The 11,530-nt window shown below is 26.3% G+C and overlaps 3 protein-coding genes across 3 annotated transcripts in view; all 3 read right to left on the bottom strand.

The window, feature by feature from the left end:
• Nucleotides 1-232: 232 nt before the first annotated feature.
• LOC136081302 (uncharacterized) lies at nucleotides 233-685 on the bottom strand. The gene has a single exon (XM_065798609.1). It carries the CDS (start codon nucleotides 683-685, stop codon nucleotides 233-235), a length of 453 nt encoding a protein of 150 aa, XP_065654681.1.
• A 418-nt stretch (nucleotides 686-1,103) lies between these two features.
• Nucleotides 1,104-4,950, bottom strand: LOC100210417 (glycogenin-1). Its single transcript, XM_065799707.1, has 2 exons — nucleotides 4,867-4,950; nucleotides 1,104-2,346 (listed from the first exon to the last, which is right to left on the bottom strand). Exon 2 carries the CDS (start codon nucleotides 2,342-2,344, stop codon nucleotides 1,280-1,282), a length of 1,065 nt encoding a protein of 354 aa, XP_065655779.1. The 5' UTR covers nucleotides 2,345-2,346; nucleotides 4,867-4,950; the 3' UTR covers nucleotides 1,104-1,279.
• The window catches only part of LOC105846383 (EEF1A lysine methyltransferase 2), a 40,183-nt gene continuing 33,348 nt past the window's right edge, over nucleotides 4,696-11,530 (bottom strand). The window contains exons 5-6 of the mRNA XM_065799708.1: nucleotides 9,945-10,179; nucleotides 4,696-4,950 (exon numbers count right to left, since the gene is read on the bottom strand). Of these exons, the coding sequence (XP_065655780.1) occupies nucleotides 4,847-4,950; nucleotides 9,945-10,179 (339 nt within the window). The 3' untranslated portion in view covers nucleotides 4,696-4,846. The remainder of the gene's footprint in view (nucleotides 4,951-9,944; nucleotides 10,180-11,530) is intronic.

Raw genomic sequence — 11,530 nt, 5'->3', positions numbered from 1 at the left:
AAGTGAAATTTTTTTAAACAACATAAATAATTGAAATGTATATTTAATTTGCAAATTTTTGTATTGATTACAAAAGAAAATAAAAATGGGTTCAAGCTACTAAAAACATTCAAAAACTTTAAATTATTTACTACATTTAAGTACCAATAAAAGTTTTTTTTCTCTGTATACTGTTACAGTAAAAATATCTAAAAACTTGTTCATTAACACCATATCTTAAAAACTGTCAATTTTATAACAAATCATTTAAAACATCAAGATTTTGTTTTTTCGTGAACTCCATTATTTTTGCTCTCTCGCTTACATTCTTGCAATTTTTATAAAGTGCACGCAGTGTTTCTTTATCTCTTTTAAGTAAAAAAACTTCTGCAGACTTAATTGTTGCGGTCACATATATACAATTGAGTATACATAAACGATTTCTCAACATTTTGATAAAACTCAAACATGCCCTAATTTCAATTTGATATTCTCGAGGAGCTTGAACAAAAAAAAGTTTTGTATAAGGGTTTACATATTTTACAAATAAGTTTAAAGAAAATGCACCAATTCCATAATCTCCATATAGATCTTGAATAGATAACCGAATAGCACGGAAAATATCTTCTCTGCTAAGATTTAAATCCACTTTGTTATCTTCATAGATAATTTCAACAACAAAATATCGCTGTTTTTTGCGCACCATACTTCTTGATAAAAAATCAAATAATGTATTAGATAGGATAAAATATATTAAACAAAATTTCTGTTTTCGAAAAAAATCAGTTACATATCTATATACAATATCAAATTATGAGAAACCTTTCAAACCATGTTCATAGTTCAAAAAAATTGTGTGCTTTCAAAGTTCATACAATAAAAACAAATTTATGAATTGTTCACAAACATTTATATTAAACAAGTATGTAATTAGCTGTTGCTTTTAAATATTGGATGTCTTTACACATATACAATATTTTACAAAAAAACTTACAGAACCTATTGAACCTTATTGAATATGTGTTTATAGATATGCAATATTTGGGAAGAACCTTAAAGAAAATATTATATTGAAACTTTGTTATTACCAAAAGTTAAAAACATTAACAAATAAATAATAAAAATTTTTTAATATAAAAAAGAATTTATTTAAAAATCAAATACTACATTATGTAAATATAACTATTAATAAATATGATTCTGAAATATCTTAAATAACAATTATGATATAGGGATGATTATGTAATCATAATAATTATTGATAGTGAAGATGTAAACATAAACTTCAATGATTATTAAATTATATTGTATTTTTAATTTCCTCGTACCAATTATTAAGTTCAAAATACACAAGTGCATCTTTAAAATGTTTCCACCACAAAAGCACAACTTCATTTGGTTCAGTTAATGGACCTTTGAAAGTTTGAAGTTCAATATCGGTAGGTTGTGGCATTTTCCATGGTTTTTTTGTCAAACAACAAGCAAAATGATAGACTTTCATTGGATGGTACAAGTATCTTCGTACATTATACGCATATGGCAAAGGTAACCATTTATTGTTATCAGCATAATAATGCCACAATAATACCTGATCATTAGGACAGTTCGTTCCTGTTGATAGATGTGACCACATATTCATAATTTCATTGTAACTCTTTGAACTAGGTTTAAACATTAATAATCCAGCATTAAAACAAGGGTCAAGTATTCCTGGCCGTGCACAATAACTTGCTGCCATTTCAGCATCTAACCAAAACAACTCATCTATATTATTAAGAGGCATTACATCAGGGTCTAAATAAACAATACTATCATATTCAGTGTAATTCCAAGCATGAAAACGCATGTGAGTTCCAGGTAAACCAAGATGGCGTTCAATATTTCCTTTCCTGCGATCCATCCAGTCACAGTCAAGTGGCTCAACATTCCGCACCTCATAACCTGCTTTTTTCAATGCATCTTGTGATTTTTTAGTAACACCATCTGATACTAAAGCAATCATTTTATGGTGACAAGACAATTTCTTAATGACATAAGCTAAATAAATGGCACCAACAGCATAATTATCATTCATCATTGCGGTCAGCCATGCTACATTTAAATGCGGATGTTGTCTTTTCGCACATATTTGCTGGTTAAACAACATCTCCATTTCTTGCAAGTAAAACTCTTGTTGCCAAGATAATTTTTCTTCAACTTCATGTCGCTGTTCATCATTATATACCATGGTCACTATAAGTCTTATATAAGAAAATGTATACTGGAAGGTTGTAGGCAGAACAATATAAAACCCAAACAGAAAAATGATGAAAACAACACAAGCTTTTGCAAACCTCAATAAAATACCAACATCAAATTTATTCATTCCTACATTATAAATAACAGTAATTAAATTTTATTCATTTTATTTAACAGACAAAAAGAATAGTGCCTAATTTTTTAAAAAAACCAAAAATAAAAAACTCTTTTTACTAGAATAAATACTTTTTGACTGAGTCATTAATTCTTAATCACACAATATATTTATAATTATTAACCAACTCTCATAAATTCACAATCACAAAATAAATATTACTTGAAGCTTTCTATTTGTAGTATTTACAACTTTTAAGTAACATGCAAACCCATTAGCCTTACAAGTTAAATTCACACAAATTTAGTTTAGTATTTTAATTTAGTAAGTAATTAATATTATTTAATATAATAACTTTTTTTAGTTTTAATTTTAGTTTAGTATCTTAAGTTTCCGTTTCCTAAACTTTATATTATAATAACGTTTATCTCTAATGTGTTTTAAAGCATTGTTATACTTTGCCATTAGTATAATTGGGTAATCTCACAAGACTTTCTACATAGCTAGCATTAGTTTTTATGTTACTTACATTTTGTATGAATTAACTAACTTTAAATAAATTATAGAACTAATTATATAAATAGATAAAAATAGATAAAAATCTGCTTTCTAATAACAGTGGTATTGATAAAAATTCAAAAAATAATAATAATTATGTGAAGTAAGATTCACTTGCCACTTCAATGCCACTTGTGTTGAGGATATAAATAATTTTATTATTAAAATCATTTAACAAAAATAATTATTTAATGCAATTACTGTTATTTGGGGTGTAAATGACATGAAAAATTAATTTTATAACAGATAAAAACATTTTCTAAACATTCAAGACTTATCAATTTATCCCATTTAAATCCAATACCAACTCTTGTCATATTATAAACCTTTACTATTTTTCTATTCTACACATATAGCATATTTTTTTGTGCTTATATGGGTGACCATGTAAAATTGAAAACACTTCAACTTGGCCTACGGGGACGCTCTTTTTAAGCGCCATAAGATTTTTTTAATGAAGTACAAAATCTTATTCCACATATATAGATAGTGGGGTGATGGGGTTGCTACAAAAATAACATAAAATATGCTATTTTTGTAGCAACCCCTTTATAAGTAAAAAAGCTTTCTGAAAAATTAAGAACAATTAAGTTATAATACATCTGAAAAATAACACATACTTAAATGTTAAAAGTGGCTTTGCCAAGTATTGTGCAATAAAAGAATGTTGGAATGTTTAAATTCAGAGATAGAAAAAGAAACAAAATTTAATACTCTAGCAAAAGTACAGTTATTTCAGTGAAATTCAAGTTTAAGTAAAATTACCAGTCTAAGAATTTATTTAAGTAAAAGTATAAAGTAGACCAATCAGTTGATCATTTATTAAAGAGAAAAGTCAGACTAATTACAAAACATTAAGTCAAAATTGGATCAGAGGTCTTCATTTATTAAAGACCAAACTGTGTCATTGTCAGATAACAGACCTGTTGAATATAAAACATAAACAGCGTGGTCTATTCATTTGTGTATATCTTTACACTATAAACTTTATGTTATATTTGAGAAACAGTAGGTTTTTTAAAGCTAGTAACTTTTATACTTGTCTACTTTGCAAGGAATAACAGTCCAGCATTATTAAATAGACACTCATAGACAGCTGAGGCAGGAAGATCAGTGTTAAGTTTAAGAGAGAACTTTTTTAAGTGTGTAAATGAGTTCAACAGATTTACAAAAAATCATGTGACCAGAAATATGGTAAAACAAATTTTTATTTTGATTGTATAAAAGTAAGCAAAAAGTATTCACAATGGCACAAACTAATTAAATCATTGAATAAAGCAATAACTAAATTATTTTTTTTTCCTCTTGAATTAGATGTTCATCAATAAAAATTGAGATGAATGTCAACATTTTTCAGCATGTTCTGTCTCCCACCCAGTAATTAAACAGTGCAGTATGTTAGAAGGGCCTGAATGAACTTCTTTATTATCCACTAAATACAAGACATTCATTACCAGATAATGAAAAAGTTTCCTGGGTGCAATTTGTTTTTTTCTTTTGTTTATTTTTTACTCAGTATAATGATTTGTAATGTAGCAAAGTATAATACTTTTTTAAAAAATAGTTAAAAATAAAATTGCAGATTTAAAAAAATACTTTTAAAAGTAGAAGTGCACAAAAATACTACTCAGTTTCAGAAGCATGAGTAAACATAATTTGTTACTTTCCACCACTGAGTTTTTGTCATGATGTTCATGAATGCATATCAAAATATTGCAGAGACAAATAGAGTTTTAGGAATAAGCCAATAACTTACACAATACAAAACAATACTTTTTAATATGCTAAACAATATAAAACAATACTTTTCAATGATTTGCAAAATATAATGAAACATTTTTTAATAATCTGCACAACAATACAATACTTTTCTTTTTTTTTCTTTTTTCTTTTTCATATACCAATAAGTTGTATAATAAAAAAATAATTCTAATAGTTTGCACAATATAAAACATATCAACTAGTAGAAAGTTTACAAAATATTGCAGTTGAAACAGTTGATCCGGATTTTCCACCAAACTGAAATGAAGGTGCAGGAATGTGAGCAACAAACTCAAAAGCTAAATAAAAATTATTATATTTATGTAATAATGCACTACAATTAATACATTACAAATATACATACACGTATACTAAATATGTGTTGCTATATAATATATATACAAACACCTTGTAGCAGATTTAAATGTGCAGTGTCCAAAGATATTTTGCAAATAAGATTTAAAATGCTAATTTTATTTCAAACAGTTTTTCATACAGAAATAAATAATAATGACAAAAAATCTTTTTTTTTTGCTGTAATAAATATTCTTTGTCTCTTGAAATTTTAAAACTTAAAGAGTGTATATCTGTATGCATACGTATATATATGTATATGTTTATTTATATTAGGCCCTTGAAAAGTTTCAAATCAAATCATAAAAGTGAATTGGGATTTGATTCAAAAATATTTACATTTATTCAAATCAAATCAAGGTATTTTCATTATAAACTTTACAATATCATCCAACTATTAAAACAACTCACCTGTATTTTTCTTTATATGTCAAAAAAAAAAAGCAGAAATAAGCAATTAAATTTGTAAATAAATTTATACATATGAGTTGCCATTGGAAGGCTTCCAAACACATCACACCTAGTAAGGTGGGAACAAATAAAAAAAGCTGTTTCCAAAATAAAAACGTTTTTGTTTTTTTTCAAATAATCACAGGTGTTATTTTATTTTGGATGGGGCTATTGTTTGAAAGAATCTCATTTTTAGCTTCCTTACAATCTTTAATGCAGCTTGATTTTGATGTCCAGCAGATTTTTTCTTCTGTTTCTTTTGCACTTAATTTCATTTTTTTCTGAACTGGAGAGTTAGCCAAGAAGAAGCATATAATTATATGTATAATAATATATATATATAGTTTTTCAATATATATTTATTTAGTTTATCATTATATATATTTAGTTTTGCATTATTTTGTTTAGTTTATATTTTTATATCACTTTTTAAATATAATGATTAAGTTACAACTTTAAATTTAAAACACCAATAACAGGAAATTCATTAACATTATAATAAAAATTATTGTTGCAAATAGCGTAAAGTTTTTGTTCTAAAAATAGATCTTTTTTAAAAAACGTAAAAAAAAAAAGGTGCTAAAATGCTGTTCTGGCACGTTCTATAAGAAAAAAACACTGTATATATATATATATATATATATATATATATATATAAACTTTTTATATTTTTTCTTAAAATTGCAATTTAGCAAATAATGATTTTTTACTTTTAAAAAGTTATTAACAAACAAAAAATATTACTTGCTGCAAAGGAAAAAAGAAATGTTTATTACTTTACCAGCACTTTTTTTTGTGACAAACAAAGATTTAAGTTTCAAAGTATCATTTATTAAAAAATATATACCCCTATACTTGCCTTAAGGCAAAAAAGTTAAACATATGCTTTATAAATATTTTTGATACAGTGTTTTAGTTATAACATGTTTACAAGGAATTTAATTTTTTGTAAAAAATAAAAAAGGAGGAAGAAAAACAGAGGGAAAAAAAAAATCTAATTGTTTTAAATTGAAATAACTTTTTGATTCAAAATTTCTTCTAATATATAAGGGAAATTTCTGTTTTCACTTTTTTGATATCGCACAATCTGTTAATTATATAATTAAACTTTCTTTGTTTTGTCTCTTATGACTTGTTACATTTGTAATTAGCGCAAATATCAAACATAATTTTTATGCAAACATTTTACATAATCGTCATTCAAACTTCATAAGTGGTTTTTATAACGTTAATTACTTCTTTAACCTTACCACTTCAACAATATCTTTAGACTTGTTTAAATATTAAAACATGCTAAAAAGTGGCTTGACCAAAATGGCTTACTGCTTATGTTAAAAGGCTTAGCATGTACTTAAATGGCATGCCAGTTACGCTTTAAAACAAAGCCTGTATATATATGTATGTATGTATGTATGTATGTATGTATGTATGTGTATATATATATATATACACATATATATACCTATATGTATACATGTATGTGTATATATATATACATACATACATACATATATATATATATATATATATATATATATATATATATATATATATATATATATATATATATATATATATATATATATATATATATATATATATATATATATATATATATATATACACACACACACACATATATGTATATATATCGAATCAAGGTAATTCATTATAAACTATTTATTAATCAAGGTAATTTTATAAATTGACTTTAATTATATACTATTACATATACTTTTCTAATTTCAGCAATGTTTGGTCTGCAAAAGACTTTTTTTTAACATTCAAAAGACTTTTAAAAAAAGTATTTTTTGAACCAATTTTTAGTATGTTGGTGCTTAGGTCAAATCAGAATGTTTTGCAAAAAATTTTGGTAATTGTAGGAACAAAAGAAAGTAATGATCATATCTTTCAACCATGAATAGCATGTTTCAATATTTGATTAGTAAAAAATTGAAGGTTCATTCTTTATTAAATTACCTTATGGTCCCCAGGGTACCACCTCAAATTTGCTTAAAATTTTGACCACTCACAGTATTTATGAAAAAAATACAAATTTCAAAATTTCAGCTTGATTGGCCAAAACATACTAAAGTTATGATTGATTTAATATTGACAAAAATCAGAAAAAATTAAGTATCTGCTTAGTTTACAGTAGATTTTTTTGATTTTTAACAGATCATAACTTTTTAAACAAAATAGATGATCACCTAAAAATTTTTATGGTAATAGCTTTCAACTCAAATAATCCAATTTTGCAGGTATTTGTGACTGATTTTAAACAATTTTTGAGTAGTTGTACCTCAAAGTTGCTAAATAATGTAATATTAGAAAAAAATTTGGAAACTTTAATGTGCTACAGTTCAATACCAACAAACAAGCTGTGCCAATTTTTTGTTACTTTTGTGTACTTTTCATTTGGTATAAGAATCTGGTTTGCATTTGCTGCTCGTAGACTCGCTTTTGCTGCTTCTCTTTTTATAGTTCCTCCTATTTCATCACATGGACTTCTGCTATCGGATGTAGCAAAGAAGTGATGCTCAGCATTTATACTGTGATCTTCAAGATGGTACATTAAGTTTAACAGACATTTATAATTTTTGTACGGTGACACAGCACCATCACTGAAGTATTTTACTTTATTGATTGTGGGTAGTTTGATTTTAATCATTGGGAGTAACTTTGTGAGGAAACAATGAACTGCTGTTTGGTCATGGTGAAGATGGTCAGAAATTGTAAAATAGCATTCATATTTGAGTTGATTTTTTTCATCTTTGTAATAAACAGCAAATGGATTTAAGGTAGCTTGATCGGCTTGCCAGTAAAATCCTTGTACAGCATCTTGCACAAGAAAACTATAGTTCTCTGCCATAAATCTATAAGAATAAGACAAGTGTGTTGATCTAATGTTCTTTTTGCCTCTGATAAGTAGGAGGATTGTGCTTGTTTGATAGAGTGGTGGTGACAAAGGTCATACAAAGGTCATACAAAGTTTCACTTAGAGTTTCAATAAACTCAATAATGCTTGTTTGGACAGAGACAAGTGCAGTTCGGTCAGTTGACACCCATTGTTTGTATGTGATCTGATCGTCAAAATCATTATTTTCAAAAAGATTTTCCAAGTAAGTCTTCAAATTTACTTTACCAGGGCAGTTGAAACTTAGATCGAACATGCAGCTTCGACTATCAATATTACAAACACATACTTTCATTAAATCTTTGTAGAATATATTAAAAGACCCTTAGGTAAAGCAGTGTACGTCAACTTAGCATTTTGATGATAAGAACATAAGCAAATTGAGTGACTTCCACTACTGTCAACTGTGATTTCTTTAATCGAACTAATATTAAACGTTTTTGTTTATGAACTTTTACATTATTTATACGCACAGAAACAAAGTCTTTTTTTCCTGGACATTGTATTGTAAATTCTTCCGATTCATAAATTTCAATAAATTTTAGTTTAACAATATCTTCTAAAGGCTGTTCTATTTTAGCCTCAGGTTTAGCAAGTATTCCTTTTTCATTTTTCAACTTTCTGAAACAGAAAATGTTATGCAAATTTTTTCAATTGATGCTACATTCTATGCCTACAAAGTGAATGTAATTTATCATATTTTTTTTAAAAAGTGATATTTTAACAGGCTGCTGCAAGTGCTAAAATAACTTTTAGCACATAATTTTAATTTTTTCCACAAGTGGTTACTCTAAGTACACATAAGTAGCAAAAAATTGGCACAGCTCGTTTGTTGGTATTGAGCTGTAGCACATTAAAGTTTCCAAAAATTTTTATAAAATTGCATTATTTAGCAACTTTGAGGTACAAGAGCTCAAAAATTGTTTAAAATCAGTCAAAAACACCAGCAAAAATAGATAATATGGGTGAAAAACTATTACCGTAAAAAATTTCAGGTGATCATCTATTTTATTTAAAAGGTTATGATCTGTCAAAAATCAAAAAAATCTACTTTAAGCTCCAGCTACTCAAATTTTGCCGATTTTGGTCTATATTGATTCAATAATAATGAACTTTTGAACGGTTTGGTCAATCAAGCTGAAATTATCAGGATTGTTTTTTTTTCACAAAAGCTGCGGGTGGTCAAAATTTGAAGTAAATTTGAGGTGGCACCCTGGGGAACTTTTGAAAAACTAGGTGATTTCATATGGAATACCCTGAAATATTGTCAAAAGTCATTATAAAAACAGTTTCATACTTCATGAAAGCCTAAAGAATAAAAATTAACCCAAGTACAATTAACAATCTAAATTATAAGTATATGACAAGTATATTGGCAGTTTATAATCAACATTTTGCTTATATAGTAAATTTTTTTATTAAAAAAACTAATTTTAACTGATTACTGCTATATATGTACATTTATTATCCTTTATTCAGCTGGCAAACATTGTGGAAACTAAAAAATATATATTTTATGGCATTCACTATATAAATAAAATTAATTTATAAAAATGCTTTTAAAAAACTCACATTCTTTAAAATGAGCCTTTAATTCTTCTAAGGTCCAATTACAAGAGGTTATCACAAACAAGGATTTGCTAATTTTACTTAAAGTGTTTAAATATTTTTTTCTAGCTTCTGCAGCATCATCACGCAAACTAATAGCATCGTATGTACCCTTATCATGACAAACATCAAACATTGAAACTTCTGACTCATCAGCTGTAGAAAAACTGATGGAATCTTGATCTAAGAAATCAGCTTGCTAGAAAAAGGTGAAAAATTTATCTAATTAAAAAATTTCCTGTCACAAACACAACTGCATAAATATTTGAAAACAATAGTGTAATCTTTATGATTTATATTCAAAACCTTTATTTATGAAAAATTCATCAGTCAGATTATTGTATAAATGTAATATAAACACTGCTGTCCTAAAAGTCTCTTTATGGTTTGAAGAAAAAGTAAAAACAGACAGTAGTAAAAAAATTTTCTTTTTTTTCTACAAAGTAGAAAAAAATGAAGTAAAACTAAAAATAAATTGTATAAAGCTAAATTAATTAAAATTGTATAAAGCTAAATTAATTAAAAAGCTAAATTAACTTTACAGAAGTGATGCAAAAACATTTTAAAACAAAGTTAAGATATCAAATTTAAGATGATATATATCAATGTTTCATAAATGACAAAATGTTTTTTTTTGGAAAACTTGACTTGTAGTTTGCATGATATAGAAGATATTTTAATCTAATAAAAGTGCCGCAGGTTGGTTTCTAAATGCTTACATAATTGTGACTACTTATTCTGAAATTTCTTTGTAATTTTGCTGTTTTGAGATTTAAATATAACTATTTCAGACTTTTTGGTATTTAAGAAAAATTTATTTGGTTCAAAGTAAAGCTGTGATTACGATTTTTTTTAAGTTTTTAAGAGATTTACTTACAATAAGAAAATTGGTACCATGATAGCAAAATGATATGTTTTGGAAAGTTTTACAAGTGTATTTTATGTAAATCAATTATATAAATGAAGAAAAGGAGAGGACCCAAAATTGAAACTTGTGGAACACCAATAGATGTAAACTTAGTATTAGATGAAGTATTATCAACTAACTGAGTATTATCAACTAACGTTGTATTAAGTAGTATCAACTAACAATGCAACATCACCTAACTGAGAACACATACAGATGTACGACTTAAACCATTTTTCAACCAGGGCAACTCCTCTGACACTGTAATGATTTAATTTAGACAGCAGAATTTTATGGTCAACAGTATGAAACGCTTTCTGCAAATCAACAGTACGAAACGCCTTCTGCAAATCAAAATTATCAACACCTTGTGCAAATCAATAAATACTCCAGCAGCAAATTTTTTTTGGTCAAGTGCTTTACATATTGTTTCAGCTATGTCAATGAGCCCTTGATTTGTACAGTTCTTTTTGCGAAAAAGAAATTGAAGGATATAAAGAATATTAGATTGATTTCAAAAGCTTTCTATCTGTTAAACATGAATCTTTCAAGTAGCTTGCCAATATTTAAAATTAAAGATATAAGTTGATACTTACAATGATCTAGTTTGGATCCACTTTTGAAAATAGGTACAACTTTATAT

Source organism: Hydra vulgaris, chromosome 06 (genome assembly GCF_038396675.1).
Source record: "Hydra vulgaris chromosome 06, alternate assembly HydraT2T_AEP".
Taxonomy (NCBI): domain Eukaryota; kingdom Metazoa; phylum Cnidaria; class Hydrozoa; order Anthoathecata; family Hydridae; genus Hydra; species Hydra vulgaris.
The sequence above is the reverse complement of the archived record's forward strand: the minus strand, read 5'-3'. Positions and strand labels throughout refer to the sequence as shown.

What these genes read in the sequence shown, in the direction of transcription:
- LOC136081302 (XM_065798609.1), bottom strand. Translation starts at nt 685, where the DNA reads ATGGTGCGCAAAAAACAGCGATATTTTGTTGTTGAAATTATCTATGAA.
- LOC100210417 (XM_065799707.1), bottom strand. Translation starts at nt 2,344, where the DNA reads ATGAATAAATTTGATGTTGGTATTTTATTGAGGTTTGCAAAAGCTTGT.